The 18,742-nt window shown below is 63.4% G+C and overlaps 1 protein-coding gene across 1 annotated transcript; it reads right to left on the bottom strand.

Annotated features, from left to right (window-relative positions):
• Positions 1-7,600: 7,600 nt before the first annotated feature.
• Positions 7,601-18,733, bottom strand: STIP1 (stress induced phosphoprotein 1). The gene is made up of 14 exons (XM_066570406.1): positions 18,644-18,733; positions 17,245-17,454; positions 16,182-16,323; positions 14,733-14,874; positions 13,497-13,659; positions 12,654-12,780; positions 12,461-12,563; positions 12,255-12,375; positions 11,268-11,364; positions 11,059-11,183; positions 9,800-9,836; positions 9,309-9,412; positions 8,540-8,712; positions 7,601-7,736 (listed from the first exon to the last, which is right to left on the bottom strand). Exons 1-14 carry the CDS (start codon positions 18,731-18,733, stop codon positions 7,664-7,666), a joined length of 1,707 nt encoding a protein of 568 aa, XP_066426503.1. The 3' UTR covers positions 7,601-7,663.
• Between the last annotated feature and the right edge of the window lie 9 nt (positions 18,734-18,742).

The raw sequence follows: 18,742 nt of genomic DNA on the forward strand, positions 1-18,742 counted from the left end.
ACGTGGCTTGAATTTGGGTGTGGCTGGGGGCGTGGTTTGGCTGTGGGTGTGGTGCAGGGGGTGGTTTGTAGGTTGGGTGTGGTCGGGGCGTGGTTTGTGTTTGGGGGCGTGGCTTTTGCGGTTTGAGGGTGTGGTTTGTGTTTGGGTGGGGTTCAGGGTGTGGTTTAAGGGCGTGGTTTAGGGTTTGGGTGTGGTTTGGGGGGCGTGGGTTGAGGTTCTGGGCAGGGTCTGGTGTTTGGGTGTTGTTTGGGGGCGTGGTTTGCTGTTTGGGTGTTGTTTGGGGGCGTGGTTTGCTGTTTGGGTGTGGCTGGGGGGGCGTGGTTTGTTGTTTGGGTGTGGTCGGGGCGTGTCCGAGCGCAGGCCCCGCCCCCTCAGCTGGTTGGACGTGGGGCGGTCCCTGCTGGAGCAGGGCGTGGCCGCCGAGCAGGAGCTGGAGCTGCGCTTCAAATACCCCTGCGCTATGGGGGAGCCACAGGTACCCCAAAACCACCCCAAAAACACCCCAAAACACCCCAAAATCCACCTGGGGACCCCAAAAACACACCTGGGGACCCCCCAAATACCCCTGCGCTATGGGGGAGCCACAGGTACCCCAAAAACACCCCAAAACACCCCAAAATCCACCTGGGGACCCCAAAAACACACCTGGGGACCCCCCAAATACCCCTGCGCTATGGGGGAGCCACAGGTACCCCAAAAACACCCCAAAAACACCCCAAAACACCCCAAAATCCACCTGGGCACCCCAAAAACACACCTGGGGACCCCCCAAATACCCCTGCGCTATGGGGGAGCCACAGGTACCCCAAAAACCACCCCAAAATCCACCTAGGGGACCCCAAAATCACCCCAGGTACCCCAAAACCCCCCTGGGGCTGGTCCGTGGGGGTTGCGGCGCCCGCAGATATTTTGGGGGTCCCTGGGTGGGGTTTGGGGGTCTCTTGGGAGGGGTTTGGGGTCCCCGGGGGTCTCAGCCCCCCCCGAACCCTTTGGGGGTCTCTTGGGTGGGTTTTGGGGGTCTCTGTGAGTCTCAGCCCCCCCGAACCCCCTTGGTGCCCCCAGCCGGGGCTGCACTCGCAGCTGCTGCAGGCGCAGGCGCTGGGGTCCATCCTGGCCGAGGAGATCGAGTGCAGCGAGGAGCAGGGGCTGCGCTTTGCTGCCCTGCAGGTACCCCAAAAAACCCCACAAAATAACCCAAAAATACCCCCAAAACCAGCCCAAAAACACCCCCAAAAAAAACCCCAAAAATAAACACCCCAAAAGCACCCACAAAGCAGCTCAAAACCACCCCAAAACCGCTCCGAAAATACCCAAAAAACCACCCCAAAACCATGAAAATAAACACCCCAAAAACCAGCCCAAAACCACCCCAAAAACATTTTTAAAAAACCCAAAAATAAACACCCCAAAAACAAACCCTCCTAAAACAGCCCGAAACCAGCCCAGAAACAACCACCCTAAAAACACCCCAAAACCAGCCCAGAAACATCACAAAACACCCCAAAACCAGCCCCAAAGCGCCCCCAAAACCAGCCCAAAAACACCCCTAAAACAAACACCCTAAAAACACCTCAGAAACACCCAAAACCACCCCAAAACCATCCCCAAACCCAGCCCAAAAACACTCCCAAAAAACCAAAACTGAACACACCAAAACCACCCCAAAAATACCCCAAAACCACTCCCCAAACCAGCCCAAAACTGCCCCAAAACACCCCAAAAGCAAAAACCCCAAACCGCCCCCAAAACATCTCAAAACACCCCAGAACACCCAAACCTCCCCAAAATCTCCCAGTACCCAAAAATCTCCCAAAGCCCCTCCCTGGATCCCCCGGGACCCCCTCAAAAACCCCCAAAACCCCCCCGAGAACCCCAAAAATGCCCCAAAATCCCCCCGGGACCCCCAAAATCCCCCCTTGGGACCCCCCCAGGACCCCAAATCCCCCCCCCAAATCCCCCTGGGATCACCCCAAAACATCCCCAGGACCCCCTTGAAGCCCCCAAAATCCCCCCGGGACCCCCCAGGACACCCCCAAATCCCTCCCCAAAATTCCCCCGGGACCCCTCCTGAAATGCCCCAGGAACCCCCCCCCCAATCCACCCAAATCCCCCCGGGACCCCTCCCCAAATCCCCCGTGCCCCTCCCCCCCCCCCCCAGTACCTGATCGAGGGGCCGGAGTGGGGGGAGGGGCGCGACCCCCAGGACCCCCCCGAGCCCCCCCCGGACCTGGAGGAGGCCCTGGAGAAACTGGAGCTGAGCCTGGGGGGGGGCGCGAGCCCCGAGACCCCCGGGCAGGGGGTGAGACTGGGGGGGACTGGGGGGGACTGGGGGGGACTGGGGGGGACTGGGAGGGACTGGGGGGGACTGGGAGGGACTGGGAGGGACTGGGGGGGACTGGGAGGGGAATTGGGGATACTGGGAGGGACTGGGAGGGGAACTGGGGGGACTGGGAGGGACTGGGAGGGGAACTGGGGGGTACTGGGAGCACTGGGAGCACTGGGAGGGGAATTGGGGATACTGGGAGGGACTGGGAGGGGAACTGGGGGGTACTGGGGCACTGGGGGTCCTGGGAAGGGGATTGGGGGGCACTGGGAGGGGAACTGGGGATACTGGGAGGGGAACTGGGGGGTACTGGGGGGCACTGGAAGGAACTGGGGGACACTGAGGGCAGGACTGGGGGCACTGGGATGGGACTGGGGGCACTGGGGGGGGCACTGGGATGGGACTGGGGGCACTGGGGGGGCACTGAGGGGTCTGGGGGTCCCCAGGAGGAGCCCGGAGCCCCCCCCGAGCTGGACGAGGAGCTGGAGATCCACAGGTACCCCCGGACCCCCGAACTGGGGACCCCCAGACCCCTCCCCGGGCCCAAATTTGGGGTCTCCCTTCGACCCCTCCCCAATTTTGGGATCCCCATTAAACTCCCCTCCCCGATTTTGGGGCCCCTGTGCCCATTTCTGGGGTCCCCCCTGACATTTTTGGGGTGTCCAGGGGGTCCCCGTGGCCGTTCCGGGGGTCCCGCCCCGCCCGGGCCGCGCTCTCGGGGTCGTCGCTGTCGCTCTGGAGCCCCCCAGGCTCGGGGGGACCCCAACAGCAGCTGAACCTGCGAGGTGAGACCCCCAAAACCGCCCCAGAGACCCCCAAAACCCCCCAGAGACCCCAAAAATCCCCCCTTGACCCCCAAAACCTCCCCGGGACCCCCCAGATCCCACCCAGGACCCCCCCCCCCCAAATCATCCTCAGACCCTTCCCAGCACCCCCAAATCCCCAGTTGGGAATCTCAGGGACCCCCAAATCACCCCCAGACCCCTCAGCACCCCCAAATCCCCCCAGGATCTCCCTCAGGGCCCCCAAATCCCCTCTGGGACCCCCCCCCCAAGAGCCCCCAAATCCCCCCTGGGCTCCCTTTAAGCCCCCCCAGACCCATTTGGGGCGCCCCCATTTCCCTTCCTGTGCCCCCTTTTCCCCCCCAAACCCCTCGGGGACCCCCCCTGACCCCCCCATTTCCCCCCCCCAGGATGTGAGGTGATCCCCCAGGTGGATTTGGGGGCGCAGAAATTCCACATCAAACTCGGGGTGCCCTCCCCGGGGGGGGCCAGCGAGACCCTGCTGCGCTGCCGTGATGTGGGTGGGGGTCTCGGGGGGGTCTTGGGGGATTTTGGGGGGTTCCTGGGGGGGAACTGGAGGGTCCTGAGGGGTCTTGGGGGATTTTGGGGGGTTCCTGGGGGGGTTTTTGGGGGCTCTGGGAGGGTCCTGAAGGGGTCCTGGGGTGTTTTTGGGGGGATCACAGGGGGTTTGGGGGGGTCCTGGGGGGTTTTGGGGGGGATTCTCGGGGGTCCTGGGGGTTTTTGGGAGGTTCTGGGGGGATCCTGGGGGGTCTTGGTGGATTTTTGGGTGTTCTGGGGGGGGTCCTGGGGTGTTTGGGGGGGTTTGGGAGGGGTCCTGGGGGGTCCTGGAGGGGTCTGGGGACTCTGGGGTGGAGGGGAATTGGGAATTGGGGGGGGTCCCATGGGGATTTGAGGGTCCTGGGGAGGTTTGGGGGAATTTGGGGGAATTTTTTTTTTATTTGGGGGGGGGGGGGGGGTGGCTCGAGAATTCCTGTGAGATTTTGGGGATTTCAGGGAGTTTTGGGGGGTTCTCTATGGGAATTCTGGGGAGGTTTGACGAACCCAGGGGATTTTGGGGATTTCAGTTTTGGTTGATCTGGGGGAATTCTGTGGGAATTTTGGAGGGGGGGGGGGGAGTTGATTAATCCAGGGGGGATTTTGGGGGGAATTTTGGGGATTTCAGGGAGTTTTGGGGGGAGGGGGTCCTATGGGGGGGGGGTCTCTATGGGAATTTTTGGGGGGGGTCCTCACTGTTCCCCCCCAATTCCGCAGGCCCCCCAATTCTCCCGCTGGCTCTGCAGCCTCCAGGCGGCCTCGGGGTGGGGGTCCCCATCATCGGGGGGGGGGTCCCCATCACCCGCGGCGCTGCGGGCGCAGTTCCGGGGGGTCCTGGGGGTCCTGGGGGTGCAGCCGGACGGGGGGGACCCCCCCGGGACCCCCGCCCGGGCCCCCCCGGACCCGCGGCTGCTGCTGCCCCCCCGGCTCCAGCGCAGGATCAAAGGCAAGGAGGTAACGGGACCCCCCCCCGGAGACCCCTCCTCATATTTAACCCCATCCAGAGACCCCTCCTCATATTTGACCCCATCCAGAGACCCCTCCTCATATTTAACCCCATCCAGAGACCCCTCCTCATATTTAAACCCATCCAGAGACCCCTCCTCATATTTAAACTCCCCCCCAGCCCCCCCCAATTCGACCTCTCAGAGCCCCCTCCCATTTTAACTTCCCCCAGAGACCCCTCCCCACATTTTAACCTCTCCCTCCTCCATTTAACCCCCCCCCCCCCCCACCAAGGGACCCCTCCCCATATTTTAGCTCCTCCCAGGGACCCTTCCCCACATTTTAACCCCCCCGTATTTTACCTCCCCATTTTAACCCCCCCATTTTGCCCCCCTACATTTTGCCCCCCCCATTTTTTGCCCCCCCATATTTTGCCCCCCCATTTCAAACCTCCTCCCATTTTTGCCCCCCCCCCCGATATTTTTGCCCCCCCCCCCCCAGTTCCCCCAGCTCCTCCTCCGGGTTTTGCTCCGGGAGGGGCCCCTGAGCCCCCCCCAGGCCCGGCTGCGCTTCCTGCAGGCCTGGAGGGCCCTGCCCGACTTCGGCCTCGGAGTCTTCATCGTGCGGTACTGGGGCAACTGGGAGGGACTGGGGTCAAACTGGGAGGGACTGGGATCAAACTGGGGGCACTGGGATGGACTGGGATCGACTGGGATCAAACTGGGGGAAACTGGGGGGCACTGGGATCAAACTGGGGGGACTGGGATGGACTGGGAGGGACTGGGGGCGGGAATTTGGGAGGGTCCTGCATGTTCCGGGCAGTTCCCATCCCCGGTTCTGGTATTTTGGGGGTTCCCATTGGTGTTTTTGGGGTTCCCATTGTTGGTTTTGGGGGTCCCAGGTTCCGGGGGGCTCTCAGGTGTATTTGAGGTGTTCCCATCGCTGTTTTTGGGGTTCCCATCGCTGTTTTTGGGGTTCCCATTGTTATATTTGGGGTCCCAGGTTCCGAGGCGCTCTCGGGTGGTTTTGGGGGGGTTCCCATCGCTGGTTTTGGGGTCACATCCCCGTTTTTGGGGGTCCCAGGTTCCGGGGCGCCCCCCGGGACGAGGCTCTCGCCGTGGGGCTCTCGCGGCTGCTGCGGCTCCCGCTGGGCTCGGGCGGCGCCGCCCGGAGCTGGAGCCAGAGGGAGCTGAGACAGTGGGACGTGAACTGGGACAGCGGGCAGGTAACTGGGAACACTGGGAATGGACTGGGAATGGACTGGGATGGACTGGGAATGGACTGGGATGGACTGGGACAGCGGGCAGGTAACTGGGAACACTGGGAATGGACTGGGAATGGACTGGGACAGCGGGCAGGTAACTGGGATGGACTGGGAATGGACTGGGATGGACTGGGAATGGACTGGGACAGCGGGCAGGTAACTGGGATGGACTGGGAATGGGAACTGGGAGCACTGGGAGGGACTGGGAGGCCCCGGGCAGCCCCTCTGGGATTCTGGGGAGGGGTCTCAGCCCATCGGGATTTTGGGGAGGGGCCTTGGTCCCTCTGGGGTCTCGGGGAGGGGTCTCAGCCCCTGTCTGGGATTTGAGGAGGGGTCTCAGCCCCATTAGGATTTTGGGGGCGGGGTCTCGGGGATTGTGGGGGCGGGGTCTCGGGGTCTCACGCCCCGCCCCTTGCCCCGCCCCCTCCCCAGGTGCGGCTGTGGCTCAGCGGTGACGTCACGCTGGGGCTGCGCGTGCTCTCCGCCCCCCCCCGCGTCCTGCACCAGTTCCTGGGGGGGGCCCTGGCCCTGGGGGGGCCCCCCCGCGACCCCCGCGAGCTGCAGCGGCTCCTGGAGGGGGGGCTCGACCCCTGAGACCCCCCCGGGGCTGGCACCCGCCATTTGTCACCGTCACTGTCCCCGAATTGTCACCCCCGACCCCCCCCCACACACAAAAACTCAACAGCGCCCGGTGATCGGCCTTTGATTGGGGGGGGGGGGGCTTGGAGCCCCCAAAATTATTGTGGGGAGGGGGCTCGGACACCCCAAAATCTTTGTGGGAGGGGCTTGGAGTCCCCAAATTTTTTTGGGAGGGTTTGGAGCCCCATGAATCCTCATGGGAGGGGTCTTAAAAACCCCCAAATCCTCGTGGGAGGGGCTTGGAGTCCCCAAATTCTTATGGGAGGGGTTTAAACCCCCCCAAATTTTTGTGGAAGGGGTCTGGACCCCCCCCAAATCCTTTGGAGAAGTGTTTGGAATCCCCCAAATGCTTTTGGGAGGGGTTTGGACCCCCACAATTTTTTGGGGAGGGGCGCTTGGAGCCCCAAAATATTTGTGGGGAGGGGTTTGGGGTCTCCCAAATCCTTGTGGGAGGGGTTTGGAGTCCCTAAATTATTGTGGGAGGGGCTCAGCCCCCCCCCCCAATCCCACCCATGGGGGTCCCACCCCATCCTCGAGGGGGGCTCTCACACAGTGGGACCCCAAACCCCCCCCCCAAAATGTCTGAAATTCCTCCCAAAATACCCCCAAAGCCCCCAAAAATGTCCCCAAATCCCCCCCAAAATGCCCCCAAAAATGTCCCTAAATGCCCCCAAAATGTCTCCAAATCCCCCCCAAAATCCCCCTAAAATGTCCCAAATCCCCCCAAATCCCCTCAAAATGCCCTTAAATCTCTCCCCAGCCTCCCCAACCCCCCCCCAAAATGTCCCCAAATCCCTCCCAAAATGTCCCCAAATCCCTCTGAAAACGTCCCGAAACCCCCCCAAAACGTCCCGAAACCCCCCCAAAATGTCCCCAAACCCCCCCCAAAATGTCCCCAACCCCCCCCAAAATGTCCCCAAACCCGTCACAAAATGTCCCCAAACCCGTCACAAAATGTCCCCAAGCGCCCCCAAAGCACCCCCAGACCCCCAGCCCGGTCTCTGCTCCGCTCTTTATTGGGGGTGGCAGCGCCCCAGAACCGACGGGGGGTGCGGGGGGGGGGGGGGGAGGGGCGGCACCCCCAGACCCCCCCCCCCAAGGGCTGGGGGTGTCCCCGGGGGGGGCCCAGGGGGGTCCCCGGGGGCTTTGGGGGGGTCACCGGATGGCGATGAGCCCCACGTCCATCAGCTTCTGGATCTTCTGCGCTATCAGGGGGTTCTTGAGGTGCCTGGTTGGGGACACGGCGGGGTCAGGGGGTGGGGACAGCGGGGACACCTCGGGGACACCTCGGGGACACCCTGGGATGGTTGGGGACACACTGGGGACAGTTTGGGACCAGCTGGGGACATTTTGGGGACACTTTGGGGACAGCTGGGGACACCGCGGGATGGTTGGGGACACTGTGGGGACACCCTGGGGTGGTTGGGGACACTGTGGAGACACCATGGGAGAGTTGGGGACACACTGGGGACAGTTTGGGGACACTCTGGGACAGTTGGGGACAGTGTGGGGACAATGGGAACACTGTGGGGACAGCATGGGGACGCTTTGGGGGCACCGTGGAACACTGGGGACACTCTGGGACAGTTGGCGACAGTGTGGGGAGTGTGGGGACACTTTGGGGATACTTTGGGGACACCCTGGGGTAGTTGGGGACATGTTGGGGACACAGTGGGGACACTCTGGGACAGTTGGGGACACTTTGGGGACAGCTGGGGACACTGAGTGCCCTCGGTACCACCCCCACCACCTTGGGGACCCTCAGTGCTATCCCCACCCACCTTGGGGACACTCGCTGCCACTGGCTTGGGGACCCTCAGTGCCACCCCCACCACCTCAGAGACCCTCAGTGTCACCTCCCCCCATGCCCTGGTGACCCTTGGGGACCCTCGGTGCCACCCCTGCCCTGCCCTGGTGACCCTTGGGGACCCTCAGTGCCACCCCCACCACCTTTAGAGACCCTCAGTGTCACCCCTGCCCTGCCCTGGTGACCCTTGGGGACCCTCGGTGCCACCCCCCGGTGTCACTGACTCGCTCAGGGCCTGCGGGTCCTTCTGCATCTGCTCCAGGATCAGCCTCATGGCCGGGTCCCCCATGATCTGCTGCACCTCGGGGTCGGCCAGGGCCCGGCGCCGCAGCTCCTCGGGGGGCTCCGAGCGCTGCTGCTGCCCCCGCACGCAGCGACGCAGCCCCTCCGCAGCCTCCTGGGGACACAGGGGACACAGGGGTCACAGGGTGACACGGGTGTCACAGGGATCGGGGTGTCACAGGGATCGGGGTGTCACAGGGATTGGGGTGTCACAGGGATTGGGGTGTCACAGGTGTCACAGGGATTGGGGTGTCACAGGGGTCACAGGGATTGGGGTGTCACAGGTGTCACAGGGATTGGGGTGTCGCAGGGATCAGGGGGTGTCACAAGGATTGGGGTGTCACAGGGATTGGGGGTGTCACAGGGATTGGGGTGTCACAGGGATTGGGGTGTCACAGGGGTCACAGGGATTGGGGGTGTCACAGGTGTCACAGGAATTGGGGTGTCACAGGGATTGGGGTGTCACAGGGATTGGGGTGTCACAGGGATCAGGGGGTGTCACAGGGATTGGGGTGTCACAGGGATTGGGGTGTCACAGGTGTCACAGGGATCAGGGGGTGTCACAGGGATTGGGGTGTCACAGGGATCAGGGGGTGTCACAGGGATTGGGGTGTCACAGGGGTCAGGGGGCTCTCAGTGCCGCTGTCCCTCTGCAGCCCCCTGGGGGACACAGGGGGGGCACAGGGGGGGTCCCGGGGGTGCCAGCCCCACCTTGCAGGAGGGGTCGAGGTCCAGGGCGCGCTGATAAACCTCCATGGCCTTGGTGTAATCGCGCATGGCCTCGAGCGCCGCCGCCTTCCGCGTGTAACCCTTGACTGGGGACAGCGGGGGACAGAGGGGACATGGAGGGGACAGGGGGACATGGGGGGGACATGGAGGGGACAGAGGGGGACAGGGGGACAAAGGGGACACAGGGACAACGGGGGACATTGGTACAGTGGGGCCACAGGGACAGGGAGGACGTGGGCACAGATGGGGGACAAAGGGACAGGCAGAAGGACACAGGGACACACAGGTTGAGGAGGATGGACACAGGGACAGGAGGGGACACAGGGACAGGAGGGGACACAGGGACACGTGGAGGGACAGGTAGAACAGGACGAGGAAGGCACAGGCAGAGAAGGAGGAGGGTGAGGATGATGAGGGCGCAGCAGAGGAAGGGCAGGGCCTGTCCCCTGCTGTCCCCTCGTGTCCCCACTCACTGAAGGTGGGCTCCAGCCGGATGCACTCCTCACAGTCCTGGGGAAAAAGGGGGGGTCAGGAGGGTCCCAAAGTGCCCCTTGCACCCCACAGACAACCCCAGCACCTCCTCTGTGCCCCCAAACCGCCCCAGAATCCCAAACCAACCCTCAGGACCCTCTCACACCCCTCAAACCAATCCCAAATCAGCCCCCAGACCCCCAAATCTACCACCAGAACCCTCTTACACCCCTCAAAGCATCTCCAGACCCTCACACCAGTCCCAAACCCCCCAAACCAACCCCCAGGACCCCCAAACCAGTCCCAAATCCCCCAAACCAGTCCCAAACCCCCCAAACCAGTCCCAAATCCCCCAAACCAGTCCCAAACCCCCCAAACCAGTCCCAAACCACCCCAAAATCCTCCAAACCAGTCCCAAACCCCCCAAACCATTCCCAAATCCCCCAAACCACCCCAAACCATTCCCAAACCTCCCAAACCCCCCAAACCATTCCCAAACCCCCCAAACCAGTTCCAAACCCCCCAAACCAACCCCCAGAACCCTCCAAAATCCCCCAAACCCCCCAAAATCCCCCAAACCATCCCCAAACCCCCCAAACCATTCCCAAACCCCCCAAACCAGTTCCAAACCCCCCAAACCAGTTCCAAACCCCCCAAACCAACCCCCAGGACCCTCCAAACCATTCCCAAACCCTCCAAACCATTCCCAAACCATCCCCAAACCCCCCAAACCATTCCTAAACCACCCAGGACCCCCCAAACCAGTCCCAACCCCCCCAGGACCCCCCAAACCAGTCCCAAACCCCCCAAAATCCCCCAAACCATTCCCAAACCCCCCAAACCATTCCCAAACCCCCCAAACCAGTTCCAAACCCCCCAAACCAACCCCCAGGACCCTCCAAACCAGTCCCAAACCCCCCAAACCCTTCCCAAACCATCCCCAAACCCCCCAAACCATTCCTAAACCACCCAGGACCCCCCAAACCAGTCCCAACCCCCCCAGGACCCCCCAAACCAGTCCCAAACCCCCCAAAATCCCCCAAACCATTCCCAAACCCCCCAAACCATTCCCAAACCCCCCAAACCAGTTCCAAACCCCCCAAACCAACCCCCAGGACCCTCCAAACCAGTCCCAAACCCCCCAAACCCTTCCCAAACCATCCCCAAAGCCCCCAAACCATTCCCAAACCCCCCAAAATCCCCCAAACCATTCCCAAACCCCCCAGAGCAGCCCCCAGGACCCCCCAAAGCGGTGCCAGACCTTGAGGGCCAGGGGGAACTCGAGCAGTTTGGTGTAGCAGGCGGCGCGGTTGCTGTAGAGCCGCGCCTCGTGCGGGTTGCGCCGGATGGCCTCGCTGTAGTGCTTCATGGCCTGCGGGTAATCCCCTACAAAAAGAGCCCCCCTCGCTCTCAGGGGGTGCCCCCAAACCCCTCCGAGTCCCCTGGAAGCGCCCCCAAAGCCCCTCGGACCTCGCTGGAAGCACTCGTTGCCTTTGTTCTTCTCCTCCAGCGCCAGGTCGGGGTCGATGTAGGCCAAGCGCTCCTGCTCCTTCAGGATCTTCTCAGCCTGCAGGGGTTTGGGGGGCTCAGGAGGGGGCCAGGGGGTCACCCCAAACCCCCCAAACCAGGCCCAAACCCCCCAGGACCCTCCAAACCAGTCCCAAAGTCCCCAGGACCCTTCAAACCAGTCCCAAACACCCCAGGACCCTCCAAACCAGTCCCGAAGTCCCCAGAACCCTCCAAACCAGTCCCGAAGTCCCCAGGACCCTCCAAACCAGTCCCAAAGTCCCCAGGACCCTCCAAACCAGTTCCAAACCCCCCAGGACCCTTCAAACCAGGCCCAAAGTCCCCAGGACCCTCCAAACAAGGCCCAAACCCCCCAAACCAGCCCCAACCCCCCCAGGACCCTCCAAACCAAGCCCAAAATCCCCAGACCAACCCCCAGAACCCTCCAAACCAGTCCCAAACCCCCCAGGACCCTCCAAACCAGTCCCAAACCCCCCAGGACCCTCCAAACCAGTCCCAAAACCCCCAGGACCCTTCAAACCAGTCCCAAACCCCCCAGGACCCTTCAAACCAGGCCCAAAGTCCCAAACCCACCCTCAGTCCCCTCAAACCAGGCCCAAAGCTCCCAAATCAGCGCCCAGAATCCCAAACCAACCCCCAGGACACTCAAACAAGTCCCAAACACCCCCAGGACACTCAAACCCATCCCAAACGCCCCAGGACTCCCCAAACCAGTCCCAAACCCCCCCGAACCCTCCAAACCAGTCCCAAAGCCCCCAAACCAACCCCCAGGATCCTCAAACCAGTCCTAAACCCCCCAAACCAGCCCCCAGGACCCTCAAACCAGTCCTAAACCCCCCAAACCAGCCCCCAGGACCCTCAAACCAGTCCTAAACCCCCCAAACCAGCCCCCAGGACCCTCCAAACCATTCCCAAAGCCCCCCCAGTCACCTGCTGACACTTCTTGAGCACGTCGGGCGTGCGGTGCTCGGCCAGGGATTTGTTGTAGAAGTGCACGGCGTCCTTGTAGCGCTCCTCGCGGAAATACGAGTTCCCAATCCTCGCATAGGCCCTGGGGGGGGGACACAGGGACGGTTTGGGGGCGACAGGGACGGTTTGGGGGGGACGGCAGAGACCCCAAAAGCTGCCGAGCTCACTTGGCAATCTGCCTGTAATCCTCGCGGTTCTCCCGGCCCACCTCGATGGCGCGCTCGCACAGCGCCCGGCACCGCTCGTACTCGCCCGTCTCGAAGTACACGGCTGGCATTGGGGGAGATTTGGGGTTCAGGGGGGGAGATTTGGGGTTCGGGAGGGGAGTTTGGGGTTCGGGAGGGGTTTAGGGTGACAAACCTGCTTGGTTGGTGACGTAGGTCATGTTGGTGGGGTCCAGCTGCTCGGCGCGGGTGTAGTGCTCCAGCGCCGCCGGGAACTCCTTGCGCTTGTAGGCGGCGTTGCCCAGCTCCTTCTCCTTCTGGGCCTGGGGGGAGCCCCAAAATCGGCTGAAATCACCCCAAACTCCACACCCAGATCATCCCCACCATGACCCAGCTCCTTCTCCTTCTGGGCCTGGGGGGAACCCCAAAATCGGCTGAAATCACCCCAAATTCCACACCCAGATCACCCCCACCATGACCCAGCTCCTTCTCCTTCTGGGCCTGGGGGGAACCCCAAAATCGGCTGAAATCACCCCAAATTCCACACCCAGATCCTTCTCCTGCCATGGCCCAGCTCCTTCTCCTTCTGGGCCTGCGGGGAACCCCAAAATCGGCTGAAATCGCCCCAAATTCCACACCCAGATCATCCCCACCATGGCCCAGCTCCTTCTCCTTCTGGGCCTGAGGGGAGCCCCAAAAACTGGGCTGGGACACCCCCAAATCTGCCCTCTAAATGCCCCCATGACCCAACTCCTTGTACTCCAGTGACTGATGCAGGAGGACGCCCCAAAATCGGCTTAAATCACCCCAAATTCCACACCCAGATCCTTCTCCTGCCATGGCCCAGCTCCTTCTCCTTCTGGGCCTGGGGGGAACCCCAAAATCGGCTGAAATCCCCCCAAGTTTCACACCCAGCTCCTCCTCCCACTGTGGAGATCCCCCAAAACCAGCCCCTCACCCCAAAACCCAGGTGAGACCCTCCCCAATTCCCCCTTCCTCCCCCCCCCAGCCCCATTTTGGGGACCCCCCCCCCCCTCACCTCCTGCTTGTTCTGGGGGAGCTCCTCGGTCGGGGGGGGCTGCGAGGGGGGTGGTGGGGGCGGGGGGGGTGGGGAAGGCGCCTCCTCCTCTTCCTCAGCCCCGCTCAGCTCCACCCCCAGCAGCACGCTCAGCGTCGTCATCACCCGCGGGTCCTGCAGCTTCCTGGCAGGGGGAACCAGGGCTTTGGGGGGGCTGCACCCCGAAATCCCATCCCAGAACTGTCCCGAGAGAGCTGCACCCCGAAATCCCCATCCCAGAACTGTCCCGAGGGGGCTGCACCCCGAAATCCCCATCCCAGAACTGTCCCGAGGGGGCTGCACCCCAAAATTCCCGTCCCAAAATTCCCCATCCCGAAATTCCCATCCCAGAACTGTCCCGAGGGGGCTGCACCCCAAAAATCCCATCCCAGAACTGTCCCGACGGGGCTGCACCCCGAAATCCCCATCCCAGAACTGTCCCGAGGGGGCTGCACCCCAAAATTCCTGTCCCAAAATTCCCCCGAGGGGCCTGCACCCCAAAATCCCCGTCCCAGCCCCTCAAAACCCCCCCAAACCCCCTCCCCAGACCCCCAGAGCCCCTCCCCAAAGCCCCCAGGCCCCAAACCCCCTCCCCAGCCCCCCACTGATGCTCCCAGGCCCCCAAACCCCCCTCTCAGCCCCTCAAACCCCTGACACCCCCAAACCCCCTCCCCAGCCCCCCAAACCCCCTCACTGACACCCCCAAACCCCTCACTGATGCCCCCAAACCCCTCAGTGACACCCCCAAACCCCCTCCCAGGCCCCCAGAGCCCCCCAGCCCCTCACTGACGCCCCCAAACCCCCTCCCCAGCCCCCCAAACCCCCTCCCAGCCCCCCAGAGCCCCCCAAACCCCTCAGTGATGCCCCCAAACCCCCTCACTGACACCCCCAAACCCCCTCCCCAGCCCCCCAGAGCCCCCCAAACCCCTCAGTGATGCCCCCAAACCCCCTCCCCAGCCCCCCAAACCCCCTCCCCAGCCCCCCAGAGCCCCCCAAACCCCTCACTGACACCCCCAAACCCCTCACTAACACACCCAAACCCCCTCTCCAGCCCTCGAGCCCCCTCACTGACACCCCCAAACCCCTCACTGACACCCCCAAACCCCCTCCCCAGCTCCCCAAACCCCCTCCCCAGCCCCCCAGAGCCCCCCAAGCCCCTCACTGACACCCCCAAACCCCCTCCCCAGCCCCCCAGAGCCCCCCAAACCCCTCACTGACGCCCCCAGCTGCCCGGGGTCGCTGCGCAGCGTCTCCAGCAGCCGCCGGTACTCGGGGTCCCCCAGCAGCCCCCGGGTGCGGGGATCGGCCTCCAGCCGGGCCAGCAGGTCAGGGGCACTGAAGGGGTTCAGCAGCTTCCGCTCTGCAGCGGGGGCACAGCGGGGCAGGCGCCCCAAAAACCATCTCAGGGGGGCTGAAACCATCTCAGGGGGGCTGAAACCATCTCAGGGGGGCTGAAACCCTCTCAGGGGGGCTGAAACCCTCTCAGGGGGGCTGAAACCATCTCAGGGGGGCTCAAATCCTGCTCTCGACACCCCACACTCACCCCTCCCCATTCCCCAGGACCCTGAAACTCTCTGGGCTACCCAAAAACTTCCAGGGCCACCCAAAACCTTTCAGGGCCACCCAAGATTTCTCCAAGCCACCCAAAATCTCCCCAGGACTCTGAAACTCTCTGGGAGACCAAAAACCTCTCCAGGGCCACCCAAAATCTCTCCAGGTCACTCAAAATCCTTCAGGGACACCCAGAAACTTCCAGGGACACCTAAAACTTCTCAGGCGCCCCAAAAATCATCTCAGGGAGGCTCAAATCCTGCCCTCGACACCCCAAACTCACCTCTCCCCATTCCCCAGGACCCCTGAAACTCTCTGGGCTACCCAAAAACTTTCAGAGTCTCACAAAACCTCTCCAGGGCCACCCAAAACTTCTCCAGGTCACTTAAAACCTCCCCAGGACCCCTGAAACTCTCTGGGCTACCCAAAAACCTTTCAGGGACACCCAAAACCTTCCAGGGCCGTCGAAAATCCTTCAGGGCCACCCAAGATTTCCCCAGGCCACCCAAAATCTCCCCAGGACTCTGAAACTCTCTGGGAGACCAAAAATCTCTCCAGAGCCACCCAAAACTTCTCCAGGTCACTCAAAATCCTTCAGGGCCACCCAAAACCTTTCAGGCACCCCAAAAATCATCTCAGGGAGGCTCAAATCCTGCTCTTGACACCCCACACTCACCCCTTCCCATTCCCCAGGACCCCTGAAACTCTCTGGGCTACCCAAAAACTTTCAAGGCCACCCAAAACCTTCCAGGGCCTCTCAAAACCTCTCTGGGCCACCCAAAACCTTTCAAGGTCACTCAAAACCTTTCAGGACCACCCAAAACCTCTGTGGGTCACCCAAAACCTCTCCAGGGCCACCCAAAACTTCTCCAGGGCCACCTAAAACTTCTCCAGGGCCACCCAAAACCTCTTCAGACCACCTAAAACATTTCTGTGCCCCCTAAAACTTCTCTGAGCGACTCAAAACCTTTCAGGGCCACCCAAAACCTTCCAGGGCCACCCAAAACCACCCCAGGACCCTGAAACTCTCTAGGTCACCCAAAACCTTCCAGGGCCACCCAAAACCTCCCCAGACCACCCAAACCCGTCCCAGGGAGCTCCCCCAGGCCCCCCTACCCGCCAGCCTGGCCTCCACCCCGCGCAGGCCCTGCAGGAGCTGCTCATTGCCCGGCTCCCGGGCCAGCCCCTCCTCGTAGGTGGCCTTGGCCTCCTCCAGGCGCTGCAGGAACTCCAGAGCCGCCGCCTTGCGCGAGTACCCCTGGGGGACACGGGGGGGACACGGGGGGGACGCGGGGTCACAGCCCTGGCCTGGCCTCTGGGGGGCCCGGGACCCCCACCCTGACCCCCCCATTATGGACAGACCCCACCCCGACCACCCCACATTCATGGACAGACCCCCCCACTAAGGAGAGACCCCCACCCTGACCCCCCCATTATGGACAGACCCCACCCTGGCCCCCCCACACCCATGGTCAGACCCCAACCTTGACCCCCCCCATTATGGTTAATCCCCACCCTGACCCCCCCTCCATGGTCAGAGCCCACCCTGACCCCTAAAGGACCCCATGGGGACAGGGTGTTCCCCCTGCTCTGTCCCCCTAGGATCCCCCACCCTGACCCTCCATGGGATCCCCCATGGTCAGACCCCCTGAGACCCCCCCCAAATCATCCCCCCATGACCCCATAGGGGCTGTACAGACCCCCCCAAGATGAGCCCCCCATAACCCCATAGGGGCTGTACCCCCCAGATCATCCCCCATGACCCAATAGGGGCTGCACACACCCCAAAATCAGCTCCTCGTGATCCTATAGGGGCTGTACCCCCCAGATCATCCCCCATGACCCAATAGGGGCTGCACACACCCCAAAATCAGCCCCCCATGATCCTATAGGGGCTGTACCCCCCAGATCACCCCCCCATGACCCAATAGGGGCTGCACACACCACCCCCCCCCCCACCCCATTCCTCCAAGCTCCGCACACACCCCTCACCCTCATCCCCTCCCCCAGACCCCCCGAGCCCCTCTCACCCCCCCAGACCCCCCCGGTGCCCCCCGTGCCCACCTTGGCCCGGTCGGGGCGCAGCTCCAGCGTGCCCAGGCATTGCTGAGCCCCCATTCCCCCCATCCTCCCCACACCCCCCGAGTCCCCCAAGCCCCCCGGTGCCCCCCGTGCCCACCTTGGCCCAGTCGGGGCGCAGCTCCAGCGTGCGGCACGCATCGGCCAGGGCCCGCCCGTAGTCGCCGAGCCGCGCGTAGGCGGCCGAGCGGTTGCTGAACAGGACGTGGTTGTTGGGGTCCCGGGCGATGGCGGCCGAGTAGTGCCCCACGGCCGCCCCCACGTCCCCCGCCGCCAGCGCCCGGTTCCCCCGCTCCTTCAGCTCCTGAGCCTGCCCGAGCCGCACCGGGAACCGGAGAGGGGCACACGGAACGGGAGAGGGGCAGGGGAACCGGAGAGGGGCACACGGAACCGGAGAGGAGGAGAGGAAGAGGAGGCACGGGAGCAGGAAAGGAGGAACGGGAGAGGGAGAGGAAGAAGAGGCAGGGGAATGGGGAGAGGGAGAGGAGGAACGGGGAGCGGGAGAAGGGGCACGGAAATGAGGAGAGGGGGAGAGGAAGAGAAGGCACGGGAAAGGGAAGAGAGGAGGAAGAGCAGGCAGGGGAACGGGGAGAAGAGCAAGTAGGAGAACGGGGAGAGGGTGAGGAAGAGGAGGCACGGGAAGGAGAAGGGAAGAGGATGAGGGAGAGGAAGGGAAAGGGACGGAGGGAAAACAGCGAAGGGCCGGGAGCAGCAAGGGGCGAGGAAGATGAGGAGGATGAAGGTGTCAGGAAGACAAGGAGGATGAAGGCGCAAAAGAAACGAGGATGAAAGGGGCGAGGAAGATGAAGATAACGAAGGTGCGAGGAAGATGAGAAGGATGAAGAAGCAAGGGAGGGCAAGTGACAGGCAGACAGAAGAGCGTGAGCAAGGCCGGAAGGATGAAGACGAGGGCGGTGAAGATGAAGGAGAAGCGAAGAAGAAGAGGAGGGAAGGAAAAAGAACAAGAACGTGAGCAAGGAGGCGCTTCCCGGAGACCCCAAACCCCTCCAGGACCCCCTCGCCCCCTCAAGGACCCTGAACCTCCCGGGGACCCCTCAGGGACCCCCAGACAAACCCAAACCTCCCTGAGCCCCCTCAGGGACCCCCAGACAAACCCAAACCGCCCTGAGCCCCCTCAGGGACTCCCAGACAAACCCAAACCGCCCTGAGCCCCCTCAGGGACCCCCAAACAAGCCCAAGCCGCCCTGAGCCCTCTCAGGGCCCCGTCAGTTCCCCCTCAGCTCCCTCAGGGACCCCCAGACGAGCCCAAACCACCCCGAGCCCCCTCAGGGCCCCGCGCTCCCCTCAGAGCGCTCTGACCCCGGCAGCGACCCCCGAGCCCCGTTCGGGATCGCCATAAAACCCAGCGCCGATCCCCAGCCCTGCCCCCGGAGCTGCCCCGGTCCCGGTTCCCCTCAGGCCCCTCCGCCCGCCCCGGGACCCCCTCAGGGCCGCTCCGCCCGCCCCGGGACCCCCTCAGGGCCGCTCCCCCCCCCCACCTCCTCCATGGCCGCGGCTCCGCTCCCGCCGCTCCCGCGCCGCCCTCTGGAAGCTGCTAGAACCCTGCGGCCACGCCCCCCGCGCCCCATTGGCCGCCC

This window comes from Molothrus aeneus, unplaced genomic scaffold, assembly GCF_037042795.1.
Source record: "Molothrus aeneus isolate 106 unplaced genomic scaffold, BPBGC_Maene_1.0 scaffold_30, whole genome shotgun sequence".
Lineage (NCBI taxonomy): Eukaryota > Metazoa > Chordata > Aves > Passeriformes > Icteridae > Molothrus > Molothrus aeneus.

Excerpts from the sequence above, each read along its gene's own strand:
- STIP1 (XM_066570406.1), bottom strand. The coding sequence starts at position 18,733 with ATGGGGCGCGGGGGGCGTGGCCGCAGGGTTCTAGCAGCTTCCAGAGGG. Across the intron at positions 12,564-12,653 it reads CTACGTCACCAACCAAGCAG|CCGTGTACTTCGAGACGGGC; the intron begins GTTTGTCACCCT and ends CCCCAATGCCAG. Across the intron at positions 12,376-12,460 it reads GATTACAGGCAGATTGCCAA|GGCCTATGCGAGGATTGGGA; the intron begins GTGAGCTCGGCA and ends TCCCCCCCCCAG.